The sequence below is a fragment of the Engystomops pustulosus genome, chromosome 1, assembly GCF_040894005.1.
Source record: "Engystomops pustulosus chromosome 1, aEngPut4.maternal, whole genome shotgun sequence".
Lineage (NCBI taxonomy): Eukaryota > Metazoa > Chordata > Amphibia > Anura > Leptodactylidae > Engystomops > Engystomops pustulosus.
In genome coordinates this window covers 305513729-305535089 of record NC_092411.1, presented here as the reverse complement: position 1 = coordinate 305535089, position 21361 = coordinate 305513729, and the positions used below count along the sequence as shown (strand labels likewise).

The 21361-nt window shown below is 47.7% G+C and overlaps 1 protein-coding gene across 1 annotated transcript in view; it reads left to right on the top strand.

Moving 5' to 3' along the window:
* LOC140085039 (pepsin A-like) overlaps positions 1–12529 on the top strand; it is a 260155-nt gene extending 247626 nt beyond the window's left edge. Inside the window, exons 4-9 of the mRNA XM_072126503.1 lie at positions 936–1054; positions 1226–1422; positions 1634–1744; positions 8732–8876; positions 9380–9478; positions 12363–12529. Of these exons, the coding sequence (XP_071982604.1) occupies positions 936–1054; positions 1226–1422; positions 1634–1744; positions 8732–8876; positions 9380–9478; positions 12363–12500 (809 nt within the window). The 3' untranslated portion in view covers positions 12501–12529. The remainder of the gene's footprint in view (positions 1–935; positions 1055–1225; positions 1423–1633; positions 1745–8731; positions 8877–9379; positions 9479–12362) is intronic.
* Positions 12530–21361: the final 8832 nt, after the last annotated feature.

Below are 21361 nucleotides of genomic sequence, written 5' to 3'. Positions count from 1 at the left end.
TATATATATACAGCTCTGTTATATGGGGGGTACATATATACAGCTCTGTTATATGGGGGTACATATATATACAGCTCTGTTATATGGGGGTACATATATATAGATATATATATATATACAGCTCTGTTATATGGGGTACATATATATATATATATATATATACAGCTCTGTTATATGGGGGTACATATATATATATATAGCTCTGTTATATGGGGGCACACACATATATATATATATATATACAGCTCTGTTATATGGGGGTACATATATACAGCTCTGTTATATGGGGTACATATATACAGCTCTGTTATATGGGGGTACATATATACAGCTCTGTTATATGGGGGTACATATATACAGCTCTGTTATATGGGGGTACATATATACAGCTCTGTTATATGGGGGTACATATATACAGCTCTGTTATATGGGGGTACATATATACAGCTCTGTTATATGGGGGTACATATATACAGCTCTGTTATATGGGGTACATATATATATACAGCTCTGTTATATGGGGGTACATATATATATACATATATACAGCTCTGTTATATGGGGTACATATATATACATCTCTGTTATATGGGGTACACACACATATATATAGCTCTGTTATATGGGGGTACATATATATATATACAGCTCTGTTATATGGGGTACATATATATATACAGCTCTGTTATATGGGGGTACATATATATATAGCTCTGTTATATGGGGTACATATATATACAGCTCTGTTATATGGGGTACGCACATATATATATATATACAGCTCTGTTATATGGGGGTACATATATATACAGCTCTGTTATATGGGGGGTACATATATATACAGCTCTGTTATATGGGGGGTACATATATATATACAGCTCTTGATGTTGTGGAATCTCTGACCTCGTCTTTCTCCTTCTCCTTTATGTCCTCAGCAAATCACCAGAGATTTAACCCTCGCTTGTCCTCCACCTTCCAGTCCTCTGATGAAACCGTCTCCATCTCTTATGGGACAGGAAGCATAAAGGGTGCACTTATCTCTGATAACGTAGAGGCAAGTATTAGGGCAAGGTCCACTAGATGCTCCATGTGCTGTCTCTGACCCACCAGGATAAGGTCCACTAGATGCTCCATGTCACATGATGTGACCACTCCCGGCTGTACTTACCTGTAGAGGGCAGTGTGACTGCTGGGGGCTGACGTTGTGTGTTTTACCATCCACCAGGTGGGGAGTATCCAAGTCACCAAGCAAAGTCTCATCATCAGTGAAACAGAGTCCTTCTTCCTCCACTACTCTCACTTTGATGGTATCCTAGGGTTGGGATTCCCAAGTCTCTCTGTGTCTGGTACCCCACCAGTGTTTGACAACATGTGGAGTCAAGGGTTAATACCCAAGGACATCTTCTCAGTATATCTCAGTAGGTAAGACAACTGGAGCTTCTTGCCCCTCATTGTAGGACTGGAGCTTCTTGCCCCTCATTGTAGGACTGGAGCTTCTTGCCCCTCATTGTAGGACTGGAGCTTCTTGCCCCTCATTGTAGGACTGGAGCTTCTTGCCCCTCATTGTAGGACTGGCGCTTCTTGCCCCTCCCATAATGTTGTAGCTCTCATACTTATTGGTGGTATCTTTCAGCGGGAGCGGCAGTGTTGTGGTGTTTGGAGGCATCGATGACTCTCTCTACACTGGAAGTCTTCACTGGGTTCCTGTCACACATGAGAAGTTCTGGCAGATCACCATAGAGCGGTAGGACAACTACAACATCTTCTGCAGATTGGTCGCATCTAATAACCATAGTGATATCTGAAGATGGGGATAACGCTGGTGATCAGTGATTGTCGGGGTGACTGGTTGACATGTTCACAATGATTGTGGTGGCATTGACTGACGATTATGATGATAATGAAGTTAAAGTACAACTGTAAAGTATAAAAACTTTTGCTTAGCTCTGCACTAATCAGAGATGAGCAATTCTCTAATTTACTGTAATCTGCAGGCGCTTAGCTTCTAGCAGAGGCTTTACCTTGTCCCCCAGACTAATCTTCATTTGCCATGATTCCTGGTAACCATGGGAAACTGTATAGAACAGCTAGAGACGAGAGGAGGCTTGTTGGGAGGAGCTGGAGGAGAGGAGAGCAAGAAAATAGGACCTGGGGTGATGTCACGTGCATGTGACTCATCACATGCTTCAGGTTGTCCAATGAAAACGTGTTACCCTGAATTATGAATGCCCTCATCTGCTCTGGCTTCAGTGCCCTGAGCTGATGTCACAACCAGGAAGTCCCGCCCACTTAAGGAATAGCCTCATATATCTAAGGATACAGTCACTCCTGCACTGGATAAGTAACAGATTGCAGCCTGATAAGTGGAGCATGTGCCTCAGCTTGGTTGGTAAGAATGGCTAACAGCAATAGTTCTGCCTCCACAACTAGATGTTGTTTACCTTGTTGCTTGTAAGTTTGTGTTGCCTTCCAACTTCTGTCGCGGCTCACATAGATCTCTGGCTGAAGCTGAGAGTCTTCTGGATGTGGTGGGTAACCATCTTGTGTGCTGCTGGGTGTCCACTTTTTGCTGTAAGTGTAGGTGAGCCCTGGCTGACCCTACTGCTAATATAAAACACCTAGTATGGTGACATCACCTGGGGAAGCACAACTGCTTCCCCCTAGATTCAAAGGCCACTGCCTCTTTCCTCAGGGATAGTTGTGACAAGGCTCGCTGCCTCCTTCCTCAGGGATAGTTGTGACAAGGCTCGCTGCCTCCTTCCTCAGGGATAGTTGTGACAAGGCTCGCTGCCTCCTTCCTCAGGGATAGTTGTAACAAGGCTCGCTGCCTCCTTCCTCAGGGATAGTTGTGACAAGGCTCGCTGTCTCCTTCCTCATGGATAGTTGTGACAAGGCTTGCTGTCTCCTTCCTTATGGATAGTTGTGACAAGGCTCGCTGCCTCCTTCCTCTGGGATAGTTGTGACAAGGCTTGCTGCCTCCTTCCTCTGGGATAGTTGTGACAATGCTCGCTGCCTCATCCTCAGGGATAGTTGTGACAAGGCTCGCTGCCTCCTTCCTCATGGATAGTTGTGACAAGGCTTGCTGTCTCCTTCCTCAGGGATAGTTGTGACAAGGCTCGCTGCCTCCTTCCTCTGGGATAGTTGTGACAAGGCTTGCTGCCTCCTTCCTCATGGATAGTTGTGACAAGGCTCGCTGCCTCCTTCCTCTGGGATAGTTGTGACAAGGCTTGCTGCCTCCTTCCTCTGGGATAGTTGTGACAAGGCTTGCTGTCTCCTTCCTCATGGATAGTTGTGACAAGGCTTGCTGTCTCCTTCCTTATGGATAGTTGTGACGAGGCTCGCTGCCTCCTTCCTCTGGGATAGTTGTGACAAGGCTTGCTGCCTCCTTCCTCTGGGATAGTTGTGACAATGCTCGCTGCCTCATTCCTCAGCGATAGTTGTGCCCTCAGGGTAGACTCAGATCTTTATATAAGTTCTGCACAGCTGTCAGTGTGTTGCCAGGTCAGCACTAATTACCCTCCACAACAAGTGGTCTGTGTGAATGTGTCTGGCTTTTTCCAACTTTATTGATAAAATACACTAAAATTTTCCAAATGTGCAGGTTACAAAATACAATAAAGAACTGAGTGTAGGATGTGCTATAATAATAAAAGTAGCATCAAGATAAAAACACATGAAATAATTGCAAACTATCCACTTCCCCTCCAGATTACATGAATGCAAATCATTCCATTCCGTGGCTTAACCCCTTCAGTCACTCTTTACCTTTTCAATTCCAAATACCTTGGATCCCTGCAACTTTCCCTCGTTTGTATAGTGACGGCCCTCAAATTTTTTTTCATGTGTTCCTTTATTTTAGTGAATTGTGCGGCCTACGTAAGTTTGTTGGCGTGTGATGCAGGGCACAACCCCTTGTTCTGGCAGCTCATCCACATGGATGGGTATTGAAGTTACTGTCTGGGGGGGGGAATTACATTTCCCACATTTTTAGCCTTTTCAAATGTAAATGTGGGTTTTGTGGGGAACGTTGTTCCTATCACTTTGTCCTGGTGGCGACGGATAATGCGCTTTATCCCCGTCCTTATTACATTGAGTGGTGAATGGCACGATCAGTTTGTCTGCGTTAATAGAGGGTTAATATATTTGTCTTCCTGTGTTCCAGAATATCAGCCATTTCCTTTTTCTAATGGTTCAATCCTTATCTTCTTCCTTGTCATATTGCGTCTTGTCTGCGGTGACTTTTAGTTTCCATCTGACCAAGTGGTTGGATGACGACTGGATTTGTGTATTCGGCTGTTGCTGGCCGCGGGATGACTGAAGGATTTGGGCTTAATTTGTGAATCTTCAATGTAAAATGTAAGGTCCAAAATATTATCAGATGTTTCTGTTCTGTCTGTGGAAGTGACTTCAAGATGGAAATGATCCCCATGGCCGGACCCCACGTCAGGTCCCCATGGCCGGACCCCACGCAGGTCCCCATGGCCAGACCCCACGTCAGGTCCTCACGGCCGGACCCCATGTCCTGACATAGAACGAGTCCTCATACAATGCAGGGACTAATGGAGTCAATCTGAATGTGGGTAAATTTCGGGGATTTTTTTCAGATAGACTTGTGTAGCTGCGTACAGTAACGTACAGTGTACAGCGATGTCGCATCCATTGTAGCTAAAATATAATGGGGTTTCCAGCCCCCAAAATGTGTAGGATGTGCTTGGTGTCCCGTAGGTACTTGCTGAACATGTCCTCATAGATCTATGACCCTGTATCTCCGGCTAGGTAGATCCCAGCAGCAGAACTGGTATAGCTGGGATTGTTGTCACATGATCTCTCCTGAGACGATAAAATTAGTTGTCAGTAATTTTACAGTTATGCTATAAAGAGGTTTTCCTTAAAAAAAGTGTTAAAATCTTAATCCCCTATTGATCCTAAAGTGATAAAGATACTTCTAAGCACAACCTTGCTCCTTCCTCCTATCACTGCTGTAGTTATCCAGTGTAGCCTACAGCTCTGGGCGGGCACAGTCATGTGCAGAGAAGACTTTTCCTGATTCCTCTGTCTGCATGTGAGGTTCCTGCCTCCTGCTGCTGTGCTTGAGCATGTGAGGTTCCTGCCTCCTGCTGCTTGTGCATGTGAGGTTCCTGCCTCCTGCTGCTTGTGCATGTGAGGTTCCTGCCTCCTGCTGCTTGTGCATGTGAGGTTCCTGCCTCCTGCAGCTTGTGCATGTGAGGTTCCTGCCTCCTGCTGCTTGTGCATGTGAGGTTCCTGCCTCCTGTTGCTGTGCTTGTGCATGTGAGGTTCCTGCCTCCTGCTGCTTGTGCATGTGAGGTTCCTGCCTCCTGCTGCTTGTGCATGTGAGGTTCCTGCCTCCTGCTGCTTGTGCATGTGAGGTTCCTGCCTCCTGTTGCTTGTGCATGTGAGGTTCCTGCCTCCTGCTGCTTGTGCATGTGAGGTTCCTGCCTCCTGTTGCTTGTGCATGTGAGGTTCCTGCCTCCTGCTGCTGTACTTGTGAGGTTCCTGCCTCCTGCTGCTGTACTTGTGCATGTGAGGTTCCTGCCTCCTGCTGCTGTACTTGTGCATGTGAGGTTCCTGCCTCCTGCTGCTGTACTTGTGCATGTGAGGTTCCTGCCTCCTGCTGCTGTGCTTGTGCATGTGAGGTTCCTGCCTCCTGCTGCTTGTGCATGTGAGGTTCCTGCCTCCTGCTGCTTGTGCATGTGAGGTTCCTGCCTCCTGCTGCTGTACTTGTGCATGTGAGGTTCCTGCCTCCTGTTGCTGTGCTTGTGCATGTGAGGTTCCTGCCTCCTGCTGCTTGTGCATGTGAGGTTCCTGCCTCCTGCTGCTTGTGCATGTGAGGTTCTTGCCTCCTGCTGCTTGTGCATGTGAGGTTCCTGCCTCCTGCTGCTTGTGCATGTGAGGTTCCTGCCTCCTGCAGCTTGTGCATGTGAGGTTCCTGCCTCCTGCTGCTTGTGCATGTGAGGTTCCTGCCTCCTGTTGCTGTGCTTGTGCATGTGAGGTTCCTGCCTCCTGCTGCTTGTGCATGTGAGGTTCCTGCCTCCTGCTGCTTGTGCATGTGAGGTTCCTGCCTCCTGCTGCTTGTGCATGTGAGGTTCCTGCCTCCTGTTGCTTGTGCATGTGAGGTTCCTGCCTCCTGCTGATGTACTTGTGCATGTGAGATTCCTGCCTCCTGCTGCTGTACTTGTGAGGTTCCTGCCTCCTGCTGCTGTGCTTGTGCATGTGAGGTTCCTGCCTCCTGCTGCTTGTGCATGTGAGGTTCCTGCCTCCTGTTGCTTGTGCATGTGAGGTTCCTGCCTCCCGCTGCTGTACTTGTGCATGTGAGGTTCCTGCCTCCTGCTGTGCTTGTGCATGTGAGGTTCCTGCCTCCTGCTGCTTGTGCATGTGAGGTTCCTGCCTCCTGCTGCTTGTGCATGTGAGGTTCTTGCCTCCTGCCGCTTGTGCATGTGAGGTTCCTGCCTCCTGCTGCTGTACTTGTGCATGTGAGGTTCCTGCCTCCTGTTGCTGTGCTTGTGCATGTGAGGTTCCTGCCTCCTGCTGCTGTGCTTGTGCATGTGAGGTTCCTGCCTCCTACTGATGTGCCTGTGCATGTGAGGTTCCTGCCTCCTGCTGCTGTGCCTGTGAGGTTCCTGCCTCCTGCTGCTGTGCTTGTGCATGCGAGGTTCCTGCCTCCTGCTGCTGTGCTTGTGCATGTGAGGTTCCTGCCTCCTGCTGCTTGTGCATGTGAGGTTCCTGCCTCCTGCTGCTTGTGCATGTGAGGTTCCTGCCTCCTGTTGCTTGTGCATTTGAGGTTCCTGCCTCCTGCTGCTTGTGCATGTGAGGTTTCTGCCTCCTGTTACTTGTGCATGTGAGGTTTCTGCCTCCTGCTGCTGTACTTGTGCATGTGAGGTTCCTGCCTACTGCTGCTGTGCTTGTGCATGTGAGGTTCCTGCCTCCTGCTGCTGTGCTTGTGCATGTGAGGTTCCTGCCTCCTGCTTCAGTGCTTGTGCATGTGAGGTTCCTGCCTCCTGCTGCTGTGCTTGTGCATGTGAGGTTCCTGCCTCCTGCTGCTGTGCTTTTGCATGTGAGGTTCCTGCCTCCTGCTGCTGTGCTTGTGCATGTGAGGTTCCTGCCTCCTGCTGCTGTGCGTGTGCATGTGAGGTTCCTGCCTCCTGCTGCTGTGCTTGTGCATGTGAGGTTCCTGCCTCCTGCTGCTGTGCTTGTGCATGTGAGGTTCCTGCCTCCTGCTGCTGTGCTTGTGCATGTGAGGTTCCTGCCTCCTGCTGCTGTGCTTGTGCATGTGAGGTCCCTGCCTCCTGCTGCTTTGCTTGTGCATGTGAGGTCCCTGCCTCTGTGCTTGTGCATATGAGGTTCCTGCCTCCTGCTGCTGTGCTTGTGCATGTGAGGTTCCTGCCTCCTGCTACTGTGCTTGTGCATGTGAGGTTCCTGCCTCCTGCTGCTGTGCTTGTGCATGTGAGGTTCCTGCCTCCTGCTGCTGTGCTTTTGCATGTGAGGTTCCTGCCTCCTGCTGCTGTGCTTTTGCATGTGAGGTTCCTGCCTCCTGCTGCTGTGCTTGTGCATGTGAGGTTCCTGCCTCCTGCTGCTGTGCTTGTGCATGTGAGGTCCCTGCCTCCTGCCGCTGTGCTTGTGCATGTGAGGTTCCTGCCTCCTGCCGCTGTGCTTGTGCATGTGAGGTTCCTGCCTCCTGCCGCTGTGCTTGTGCATGTGAGGTTCCTGCCTCCTGCTGCTGTGCATGTGAGGTTCCTGCCTCCTGCTGCTGTGCTTGTGCATGTGAGGTTCCTGCCTCCTGCTACTGTGCTTGTGCATGTGAGGTTCCTGCCTCCTGCTGCTGTGCTTGTGAGTTTCCTGCCTCCTGCTGCTGTGCTTGTGCATGTGAGGTTCCTTTCTTCTGCTGCTGTGCTTGTGCATGTGAGGTTCCTGCCTCCTGCTGCTGTGCTTGTGCATGTGAGGTTCCTGCCTCCTGCTGCTTGTGCTTGTGCATGTGAGGTTCCTGCCTCCTGCTGCTGTGCTTGTGCATGTGAGGTTCCTGCCTCCTGCTGCTTGTGCTTGTGCATGTGAGGTTCCTGCCTCCTGCTGCTGTGCTTGTGCATGTGAGGTTCCTGCCTCCTGCCGCTGTGCTTGTGCATGTGAGGTTCCTGCCTCCTGCCGCTGTGCTTGTGCATGTGAGGTTCCTGCTGGAGATGATGGTGATACTAGCATTAGATGTTTGTTGTTGTGGCTGTTTCCTTCCAGATGTTTTATCTGTTGGTTTCACATCTGGACCCAGAGAGCCTGTGATAAAACATTCTCTTCCCTGAGAAGCAGCAGAAGTTCCTCTGCTCTTTACATTTACGAGGGGATGAATAGTTTATTTTTGTTCTCCTCAATTGATCATGAGGAACTCCCAGTAGCCGATCCCAATTCACTCATCAAGCCTGGGACTTCCTGGTCATGAGGAAGACATTTCCCCAGAATCTGAAGATCTCCCATTCCCTGGTGTTTACATAAGATCCCAGAATAAGTTCTAAGCCTGGGGTGACGGAGACTCGACGTGAGCCTGGGGTGGCAGAGACTCGCCGTGAGCCTGGGGTGACGGGGGCTCCACGTGAGCCTGGGGTGGCGGAGACTCGACGTTACTGACCGGATATGAAGGATTATGGTGACTATAGGTGATGATTGCTGGAGAACTTGATGCATCATGGAGAAGGTGACATGTTGAGTCTCTGATCTTCTCTTCTTCCAGGGTCACTCTGGATGGTCAGGTTGTTGCTTGCCAGGATGGATGTCAGGCGATCGTAGACACCGGGACCTCAGTAATTGCTGGCCACCCAGAGGCCATAGGAAGGATCCAGAAAGCCATTGGTGCCCAGGCGGACCTCTATGGACTGGTGATTGTAGCTTTTAGCAGATCAAATCACCCTAAAATGACAAAAGTGGGGGGACCCTGTTATTAGATGTTATGAAGAAATAACTTACCCAGGGTGCCATAGAAACAGGGCGGAGGGCCTCCTTGTAAGGGATGGTCCACCCCAAGGTGACATTATACCAATGAAAGGGGCCACCTTACTGGATGAGATAATATCCAAGAAGATAAATAATGTCCATGCGGTGGAGGTGGTCCCAGGAGATGACATAAATGTATTGTGGAGGGTTGTCGTATTAGATGTGATATAACGATCTCTCTAGGTGCCTCCTCTTATCTTTACATGTCCATTTCTCTAGGTGCCTCCCTTTTATCTCTGTGCCCCATATCTCTAGGTGCCTCCTCTTATCTCTGCTTTAACATTCTTCATTATTAACCCTTTATATGGAGTCTAGTATCTCCAGGTGATGGACTGTCGGTGGAGCTGGGGGCAGAGATGGACTAATACCCCCATCTTCTTGGTTTCAGTACCATGTGACGTGTAACACGATCAGCTCCCTGCCGGACATGACCATAACCATCAATGGGATGAAGTACCTGGTGCCCGCATCCGCATACATCAGCCAGGTAGGACGTCTCACAATGGGCCAACAGTCCTTACCCAAGGTGGAGGAGGACTGTAGTCATCAGTCTGGGGCTCCATGGTCACCTCCCAGATGACGATCACCAGAGGTTACAGCTTCTGCATGTAGATCAGAAATGAGAGAATCTAAGGGGCAAGTCACATGACTAAGGCAGGAACTGAGAGTGGGAGTGGCTCTGATTGGCTGATAGGAAGCCTCTATCAGCCAATCAGTGTGAAGTATATCAAGGAGGAGCCACGGATCCTGAGGTTGAGGCCACATCTCATCCATCTGCAAAGTGTAGTGTAGGGTTCAGGGAGCAGGGGAGCCCAGGACAGGAGCCCCCTAGAGGTGGAGTGTTAGCAGTCACCAGTGCCGGGCTGACATGAGGGACAGTGGAAAGTTCTGCTATGTACAAAGCTCTTGCTTGTTTCCACTACCCACTGATTATCTACATTTTTAGTCTTTTGCCGGGAAATAAGAAACCGCGGCCACTCCTGGCCAAAAACACATTTTTCTGCTTATTGCATTGGTGTGACCAGTCAGTCCCATAGCTCCCAACCATCCTGGATTCGGCAGGACAGTCCCGGTTTTCAGCCGGTGTCCCCCATCCCGGGTGGTTGGATGAATGTCCCAGACTGCCCCTCTCTCCCCCACATTGTACTGCCTATGCGGGATCAGGAGTCATGTGAGGAGTGGATCATACAGTAATGAAGTGGAGGAGCGGATCATACAGTCATGTAGTGGAGGAGCGGATCATACAGTCATGTAGTGGAGGAGAGGATCATACAGTCATGTAGTGGAGGAGAGGAGAGGATCATACAGTCATGTAGTGGAGGAGAGGATCATACAGTCATGTAGTGGAGGAGCGGATCATACAGTCATGTAGTGGAGGAGAGGATCATACAGTCATGTAGTGGAGGAGAGGAGAGGATCATACAGTCATGTAGTGGAGGAGAGGATCATACAGTCATGTAGTGGAGGAGCGGATCATACAGTCATGTAGTGGAGGAGCGGATCATACAGTCATGTAGTGGAGGAGAGGATCATAAAGTAATGTAGCGGAGAAGTGGATCATACAGTCAGGAAGTGGAGGAGAGGAGAGGATCATACAGTCATGTAGTGGGGGACAGGATCATACAGTCATGTAGTAGATGAGAGGAGAGGATCATACAGTCATGTAGTGGAGGAGAGGATCATACAGTCATGTAGTGGAGGAGAGGATCATACAGTCATGTAGTGGAGGAGAGGATCATACAGTCATGTAGTGGAGGAGAGGATCATACAGTAATGTAATGGAGGAGAGGATCATACAGTCATGTAGTGGAGGACAGGATCATACAGTCATGTAGTGGGGGACAGGATCATACAGTCATGTAGTGGGGGACAGGATCATACAGTCATGTAGTAGAGGACAGGATCATACAGTCATGTAGTGGAGGACAGGATCATACAGTCATGTAGTGGAGGACAGGATCATACAGTCATGTAGTGGAGGAGTGGATCATACAGTCATGTAGTGGAGGAGCGGATCATACAGTCATGTAGTGGAGGAGAGGAGAGGATCATACAGTCATGTAGTGGAGGAGAGGATCATACAGTCATGTAGTAGAGGAGAGGATCATACAGTCATGTAGTGGAGGACAGGATCATACAGTCATGTATTGGGGGACAGGATCATACAGTCATGTAGTAGATGAGAGGAGAGGATCATACAGTCATGTAGTGGAGGAGAGGATCATACAGTCATGTAGTGGAGGAGCGGATCATACAGTCATGTAGTGGAGGAGTGGATCATACAGTCATGTAGTGGAGGAGCGGATCATACAGTCATGTAGTGGAGGAGAGGAGAGGATCATACAGTCATGTAGTGGAGGAGAGGATCATACAGTCATACAGTCATGTAGTAGAGGAGAGGATCATACAGTCATGTAGTGGAGGACAGGATCATACAGTCATGTATTGGGGGACAGGATCATACAGTCATGTAGTACATGAGAGGAGAGGATCATACAGTCATGTAGTGGAGGAGCGGATCATACAGTCATGTAGTGGAGGAGCGGATCATACAGTCATGTAGTGGAGGAGCGGATCATACAGTCATGTAGTGGAGGAGCGGATCATACAGTCATGTAGTGGAGGAGCGGTTCATACAGTCATGTAGTGGAGGAGAGGATCATACAGTCATGTAGTAGAGGAGAGGATCATACAGTCATGTAGTGGAGGACAGGATCATACAGTCATGTATTGGGGGACAGGATCATACAGTCATGTAGTAGATGAGAGGAGAGGATCATAGAGTCATGTAGTGGAGGAGAGGATCATACAGTCATGTAGTGGAGGAGAGGATCATAGAGTCATGTAGTGGAGGAGAGGATCATACAGTCATGTAGTGGAGGAGAGGATCATACAGTAATGTAATGGAGGCGAGGATCATACAGTCATGTAGTGGGGGACAGGATCATACAGTCATGTAGTGGAGGAGAGGACAGGATCATACAGTCATGTAGTGGAGGACAGGATCATACAGTCATGTAGTGGAGGAGAGGATCGGATCATATAGTCATGTAGTGGAGGAGAGGATCATACAGTCATGTAGTGGAGGAGAGGATCATACAGTCATGTAGTGGAGGAGAGGATCATACAGTCATGTAGTAGAGGAGAGGATCATACAGTCATGTAGTGGAGGAGAGGAGAAGATCATACAGTCATGTAGTGGAGGAGAGGAGAAGATCATACAGTCATGTAGTGGAGGAGAGGAGAGGATCATACAGTCATGTAGTGGAGGACAGGAGAGGATCATACAGTCATGTAGTGGAGGAGAGGACAGGATCATACAGTCATGTAGTGGAGGAGAGGATTATAGTAATGTTTGTCTCTTGTTGCAGTTCTCTGGATCTTGCACCAGCGGTTTCCAGACCACAGAAGGTCCTTGGATACTTGGAGATATTTTCATCCGTGAATATTTTGTGGCGTTTGATCGCAGCAGTAACAGATTGGGATTTGCCACAGCTGTGAAATCTTAGATGTTCCTCTAATAAACCCAATGCAGCAGCTTCTTGTGTCCTGGTCTCTTTCACCACTGACTTTTGGGGATCTTAGTGATTCTGGTGTGGGCTATGGAATGCAGGCAGATAGCGCCCCCAGAAGGCAGTCTGTGGTTCCTGTGGTGCCTCCCTCATGCAGGATGTGCTAGGTCCGGATCTTTGCGCTGGGATTTTGTTGTTCTCCTCTCTGTGTCTCTTATCCTTCCCCTCCTTCCTCTGTTCTCCTCCATCTGTTCCTGTAATTGGCATCTCCCACCCTTCTCCTTGGCGTCGGAGAAATGTCAGAGTGTTTATGGGGTCCCCCAGGGCAGGACTGGGCCCACATCCAGCCAAGGCTTTGGGAGTAATTGTGTGTATTATGGGATCCATATGTTCAGGGCCGTGAGAATCCTCTGGCAGCAGCTCCTAATGTCCGACATAAATCTCCTCAGATCTGCAGGAAAACCTAAGGACATGAACCTCAACATAATAGATTCCGGGTACAAGACTGTCAGACACTTTATAACATGTACAAAATCTAAAGATCTTCTATCAGCAAAAAGTACCAGAAAACTGGCGCAGACACTTTATAATTACATGTGCAGTGTGGACAGTTGTGGTGTGAGGGGTATATATGATATATGTGGGGACACAGTGTGGTCAGTTGTGGTGTGATGGGTATATATGATATATGTAGGGGTACAGTGTGGTCAGTTGTGGTGTGAGGGGTATATATGATATATGTGGGGGTACAGTGTGGTCAGTTGTGGTGTGATGGGTATATATGATATATGTGGGGGCACAGTGTGATCAGTTGTGGTGTGAGGGGTATATATGATATATGTGGGGGCACAGTGTGGTCAGTTGTGGTGTGAGGGGTATATATGATATATGTGGGGGCACAGTGTGATCAGTTGTGGTGTGAGGGGTATATATGATATATGTGGGGGCACAGTGTGGTCAGTTGTGGTGTGAGGGGTATATATGATATATGTGGGGGCACAGTGTGGTCAGTTGTGGTGTGAGAGGTATATATGATATATGTGGGGGTACAGTGTGGACAGTTGTGGTGTGAGGGGTATATATGATATATGTGGGGTCACAGTGTGATCAGTTGTGGTGTGAGGGGTATATATGATATATGTGGGGGCACAGTGTGGTCAGTTCTGGTGTAATAGGTATATATGATATATGTGGGGGTACAGTGTGGTCAGTTCTGGTGTGAGGGGTATATATGATATATGTAGGGGCACAGTGTGGTCAGTTGTGGTGTGAGGGGTATATATGATATATGTGAGGACACAGTGTGGTCAGTTGTGGTGTGAGGGTTATATATGATATATGTGGGGGTACAGTGTGGTCAGTTGTGGTGTGAGGGGTATATATGATATATGTGGGGGCACAGTGTGGACAGTTGTGAAGTGAGGGTTATATATGATATATGTGAGGTCACAGTGTGGTCAGTTGTGGTGTGATGGGTATATATGATATATGTGGGGGTACAGTGTGGTCATTTGTGGTGTGAGGGGTATATATGATATATGTGGGGGCACAGTGTGGTCAGTTGTGGAGTGAGGGTTATATATGATATATGTGGGGTACAGTGTGGACAGTTGTGGTGTGATGGGTATATATGATATATGTGGGGTACAGTGTGGTCAGTTGTGGAGTGAGGGTTATATATGATATATGTGGGGGTACAGTGTGGTCAGTTGTGGTGTGAGGGGTATATATAATATATGTGGGGGTACAGTGTGGTCAGTTGTGGAGTGAGGGTTATATTTGATATATGTGGGGGGCACAGTGTGGTCAGTTGTGGTGTGATGGGTATATATGATATATGTGAGGTCACAGTGTGGTCAGTTGTGGTGTGAGGGTTATATATGATATATGTGGGGGTACAGTGTGGTCAGTTGTGGTGTAAGGGGTATATATGATATATGTGGGGGTACAGTGTGGTCAGTTGTGGTGTGAGGGGTATATATGATATATGTGGGGGTACAGTGTGGACAGTTGTGGTGTGAGGGGTATATATGATATATGTGAGGACACAGTGTGGTCAGTTGTGGTGTGAGGGTTATATATGATATATGTGGGGGTACAGTGTGGTCAGTTGTGGTGTGAGGGGTATATATGATATATGTGAGGACACAGTGTGGTCAGTTGTGGTGTGAGGGTTATATATGATATATGTGGGGGTACAGTGTGGACAGTTGTGGAGTGAGGGGTATATATGATATATGTGAGGTCACAGTGTGGTCAGTTGTGGTGTGATGGGTATATATGATATATGTGGGGGTACAGTGTGGTCAGATGTTGTGTGAGGGGTATATATGATATATGTGGGGGTACAGTGTGGTCAGTTGTTGTGTGAGGTGTATAAATGATATATGTGGGGGTACAGTGTGGTCAGTTGTGGTGTGAGGGGTATATATGATATATGTGAGGTCACAGTGTGGTCAGTTGTGGTGTGAGGGTTATATATGATATATGTGGGGGTACAGTGTGGTCAGTTGTTGTGTGAGGGGTATATATGATATATCTGGGGTTACAGTGTGGTCAGTTGTTGTGTGAGGGGTATATATGATATATGTGGGGGTACAGTGTGGTCAGTTGTGGTGTGAGGGGTATATATGATATATGTGGGGGTACAGTGTGGACAGTTGTGGTGTGAGGGGTATATATGATATATGTGAGGACACAGTGTGGTCAGTTGTGGTGTGAGGGGTATATATGATATATGTGAGGACACAGTGTGGTCAGTTGTGGTGTGAGGGGTATATATGATATATGTGAGGACACAGTGTGGTCAGTTGTGGTGTGAGGGGTATATATGATATATGTGGGGGTACAGTGTGGACAGTTGTGGTGTGAGGGGTATATATGATATATGTGAGGACACAGTGTGGTCAGTTGTGGTGTGAGGGGTACATATGATATATGTGGGGGCACAGTGTGGTCAGGTGTGGTGTGAGGTGTATATATGATATATGTGGGGACACAGTGTGGTCAGTTGTGGTGTGAGGGGTATATATGATATATGTGAGGACACAGTGTGGTCAGTTGTGGTGTGAGGGGTATATATGATATATGTGGGGGTACAGTGTGGACAGTTGTGGAGTGAGGGTTATATATGATATATGTGGGGGGCACAGTGTGGACAGTTGTGGAGTGAGGGTTATATATGATATATGTGAGGTCACAGTGTGGTCAGTTTTGGTGTGATGGGTATATATGATATATGTGGGGACACAGTGTGGTCAGTTGTGGTGTGATGGGTATATATGATATATGTGGGGGCACAGTGTGGTCAGTTGTGGAGTGAGGGTTATATATGATATATGTGGGGGCACAGTGTGGTCAGTTGTGGAGTGAGGGTTATATATGATATATGTGGGGTACAGTGTGGACAGTTGTGGTGTGATGGGTATATATGATATATGTGGGGGCACAGTGTGGTCAGTTGTGGAGTGAGGGTTATATATGATATATGTGGGGGGCACAGTGTGGTCAGTTGTGGTGTGAGGGGTATATATGATATATGTGGGGGTACAGTGTGGACAGTTGTGGAGTGAGGGTTATATATGATATATGTGGGGGGCACAGTGTGGTCAGTTGTGGTGTGAGGGGTATATATGATATATGTGGGGGTACAGTGTGGTCAGTTGTGGAGTGAGGGTTATATATGATATATGTGGGGGGCACAGTGTGGTCAGTTGTGGTGTGAGGGGTATATATGATATATGTGGGGGTACAGTGTGGACAGTTGTGGTGTGAGGGGTATATATGATATATGTGAGGACACAGTGTGGTGAGTTGTGGTGTGAGGGTTATATATGATATATGTGGGGGTACAGTGTGGTCAGTTGTGGTGTGAGGGGTATATATGATATATGTGGGGGCACAGTGTGGACAGTTGTGGAGTGAGGGTTATATATGATATATGTGAGGTCACAGTGTGGTCAGTTGTGGTGTGATGGGTATATATGATATATGTGGGGGTACGGTGTGGTCATTTGTGGTGTGAGGGGTATATATATGATATATGTGGGGGTACAGTGTGGTCAGTTGTGGTGTGAGGGGTATATATGATATATGTGGGGGTACAGTGGGGTCAGTTGTGGTGTGAGGAGTATATATGATATATGTGGGGGGTACAGTGTGGTCAGTTTTGGTGTGAGGGGTATATATGATATATGTGGGGGTACAGTGTGGACAGTTGTGGTGTGAGGGGTATATATGATATATGTGGGGGGCACAGTGTGGTCAGTTGTGGTGTGATGGGTATATATGATATATGTGAGGTCACAGTGTGGTCAGTTGTGGTGTGAGGGGTATATATGATATATGTGGGGGTACAGTGTGGACAGTTGTGGTGTGAGGGGTATATATGATATATGTGAGGACACAGTGTGGTGAGTTGTGGTGTGAGGGTTATATATGATATATGTGGGGGTACAGTGTGGTCAGTTGTGGTGTGAGGGGTATATATGATATATGTGGGGGCACAGTGTGGACAGTTGTGGAGTGAGGGTTATATATGATATATGTGAGGTCACAGTGTGGTCAGTTGTGGTGAGATGGGTATATATGATATATGTGGGGGTACAGTGTGGTCAGTTGTGGTGTGAGGGGTATATATATGATATATGTGGGGGTACAGTGTGGTCAGTTGTGGTGTGAGGGGTATATATGATATATGTGGGGGTACAGTGTGGTCAGATGTTGTGTGAGGGGTATATATGATATATGTGGGGGGTACAGTGTGGTCAGTTTTGGTGTGAGGGGTATATATGATATATGTGGGGGTACAGTGTGGACAGTTGTGGTGTGAGAGGTATATATGATATATGTGAGGACACAGTGTGGTCAGTTGTGGTGTGAGGGGTATTTATGATATATATGGGGGTACAGTGTGGTCAGTTGTTGTGTGAGGGGTATATATGATATATGTGGGGGTACAGTGTGGTCAGTTGTGGTGTGAGGGGTATATATGATATATGTGAGGTCACAGTGTGGTCAGTTGTGGTGTGAGGGTTATATATGATATATGTGGGGGTACAGTGTGGTCAGTTGTGTGAGGGGTATATATGATATATCTGGGGGTACAGTGTGGTCAGTTGTTGTGTGAGGGGTATATATGATATATGTGGGGGTACAGTGTGGTCAGTTGTGGTGAGATGGGTATATATGATATATGTGCGGGTACAGTGTGGTCAGTTGTGGTGTGAGGGGTATATATATGATATATGTGGGGGTACAGTGTGGTCAGTTGTGGTGTGAGGGGTATATATGATATATGTGGGGGTACAGTGTGGTCAGATGTTGTGTGAGGGGTATATATGATATATGTGGGGGGTACAGTGTGGTCAGTTTTGGTGTGAGGGGTATATATGATATATGTGGGGGTACAGTGTGGACAGTTGTGGTGTGAGAGGTATATATGATATATGTGAGGACACAGTGTGGTCAGTTGTGGTGTGAGGGGTATTTATGATATATATGGGGGTACAGTGTGGTCAGTTGTTGTGTGAGGGGTATATATGATATATGTGGGGGTACAGTGTGGTCAGTTGTGGTGTGAGGGGTATATATGATATATGTGAGGTCACAGTGTGGTCAGTTGTGGTGTGAGGGTTATATATGATATATGTGGGGGTACAGTGTGGTCAGTTGTGTGAGGGGTATATATGATATATCTGGGGGTACAGTGTGGTCAGTTGTTGTGTGAGGGGTATATATGATATATGTGGGGGTACAGTGTGGTCAGTTGTGGTGTGAGGGGTATATATGATATATGTGGGGGTACAGTGTGGACAGTTGTGGTGTGAGGGGTATATATGATATATGTGAGGACACAGTGTGGTCAGTTGTGGTGTGAGGGGTATATATGATATATGTGGGAGCACAGTGTGGTCAGTTGTGGTGTGAGGGGTATATATGATATATGTGGGGGTACAGTGTGGTCAGTTGTGGTGTGAGGGGTATATATGATATATGTGGGAGCACAGTGTGGTCAGTTGTGGTGTGAGGGGTATATATGATATATGTGGGGGTACAGTGTAGTCAGTTGTGGTGTGAGATGTATATATGATATATGTGGGGAGCACAGTGTGGTCAGTTGTGGTGTGAGGGGTATATATAATGGGGGTCATTTACTAAGGGCCCGATTCGCGTTTTCCCGACGTGTTACCCGAATATTTCCGATTTGCGCCGATTTTCCCTGTATTGCCCCGGGGTTTTGGCGCACGCGATCGGATTTTGGCGCATCGGCGCTGGCATGCACGCGACGGAAATCGGGGGGCGTGGCCGAACGAAAACCCGACGGATTCGGAAAAACCGCCGCATTTTTAAAAAAATAGTGTCGCGAAAATTTCACTCACCTTCATCCAGGATAGGCCGGTGTATTTCGAGGCATTCCAGCGGACTTCAGCGCAGCAGCGCCACCTGGTGGTCCGCGGAGGAACTACCATCATAAATCCCGGCCGGACCCGAATCCACCGCAGAGAATGCGCCGCTGGATCGCGAACGGACCGGGTAAGTAAATCTGCCCCAATATATGTGAGGGCACAGTGTGGTCAGTTGTGGTATGAGGGGTATATATGATATATGTGGGGTACAGTGTGGTCAGTTGTGGTGTGAGGGGTATATATAATATATGTGGGGTACAGTGTGGTCAGTTGTGGTGTGAGGGGTATATATGATATATGTGGGGGGCACAGTGTGGACAGTTGTGGAGTGAGGGGTATATATGATATATGTAGGGTACAGTGTGGTCAGTTGTGGTGTGAGGGGTATATATGATATATGTGGGGGTACAGTGTAGTCAGTTCTGGTGTGAGGGGTATATATGATATATGTAGGGGCACAGTGTGGTCAGTTGTGGTGTGAGGGGTATATATGATATATGTGGGGGGTACAGTGTGGACAGTTGTGGAGTGAGGGGTATATATGATATGTGTGCGGGTACAGTGTGATCAGTTGTGGTGTGAGGGATATATATGATATATGTGGGGACACAGTGTGGTCAGTTGTGGTGTGATGGGTATATATGATATATGTGGGGGGCACAGTGTGGTCAGTTGTGGTATGAGGGGTATATATGATATATGTGGGGGGGGCACAGTGTGGTCAGTTATGGTGTGAGGGGTATATATGATATATGTGGGGGCACAGTGTGGTCAGTTGTGGTGTGAGGGGTATATATGATATATGTGGGGCACAGCGTGGTCAGTTGTGGTGTGAGGGGTATATATGATATATGTGGGGTACAGTGTGATCAGTTGTGGTGTGAGGGGTATATATGATATATGTGGGGAGCACAGTGTGGGCAGTTGTGGTGTGAGGGGTATATTTGATATATATAGGGTACATTGTGGTCAGTTGTGGTGTGAGGGGTATATATGATATATGTGGGGGCACAGTGTGGTCAGTTGTGGTGTGAGGGGTATATATGATATATGTGGGAGCACAGTGTGGTCAGTTGTGGTGTGAGGGGTATATATGATATATGTGAGGAGCACAGTGTGGTCAGTTGTGGTGTGAGGGGTATATTTGATATATATAGGGTACAGTGTGGTCAGTTGTGGTGTGAGGGGTATATATGATATATGTGGGAGCACAGTGTGGTCAGTTGTGGTGTGAGGGGTATATATGATATATGTGGGGGCACAGTGTGGTCAGTTGTGGTGTGAGATGTATATATGATATATGTGGGGAGCACAGTGTGGTCAGTTGTGGTGTGAAGGGTATATATGATATATGTGGGGAGCACAGTGTGGACAGTTGTGGAGTGAGGGGTATATATGATATATGTGGAGGCACAGTGTGGTCAGTTGTGGTGTGAGGGGTATATATGATATATGTGGGGGCACAGTGTGGTCAGTTGTGGTGTGAGGGGTATATATGATATATGTGAGGGTACAGTGTGGTCAGTTGTGGTGTGAGGGGTATATATGATATATGTGAGGGTACAGTGTGGTCAGTTGTGGTGTGAGGGGTATATATGATATATGTGGGGGTACAGTGTGGTCAGTTGTGGTGTGCGTGGTATATATGATATATGTGGAGGCACAGTGTGGACAGTTGTGGTGTGAGGGGTATATATAATATATGTGGGGTACAGTGTGGTCAGTTGTGGTGTGAGGGGTATATATGATATATGCAGGTGCACAGAGTGGTCAGTTGTGGTGTGAGGGGTATATATGATATATGTGGGGGCACAGTGTGGTCAGTTGTGGTTTGAGGGGTATATATGATATATGTGGGGGCACAGTGTGGTAAGTTGTGGTGTGAGGGGTATATATGATATATGTGGGGGGCACAGTGTGGTCAGTTGTGGTGTGAGGGGTACATATGATATATGTGGGGTACAGTGTGGTTAGTTGTGATGTGAGGGGTATATATGACATATGTGGGGGGCACAGTGTGGACAGTTGTGGAGTGAGGGGTATATATGATATATGTGGGGGGCACAGTGTGGTCAGTTGTGGTGTGAGGGGTATATATGATATATGTGGGGGGCACAGTGTGGTCAGTTGTGGTGTGAGGGGTACATATGATATATGTGGGGTACAGTGTGGTTAGTTGTGATGTGAGGGGTATATATGACATATGTGGGGGGCACAGTGTGGACAGTTGTGGAGTGAGGGGTATATATGATATATGTGGGGTACAGTGTGGTCAGTTGTGGTGTGAGGGGTATATATGATATATGTGGGGGGCACAGTGAGGACAGTTGTGGTGTGAGGGGTATATATGATATATGTAGGGGCACAGTGTGATCAGTTGTGGTGTGAGGGGTATATATGATATATGTGGGGAGCACAGTGTGGACAGTTGTGGAGTGAGGGGTATATATG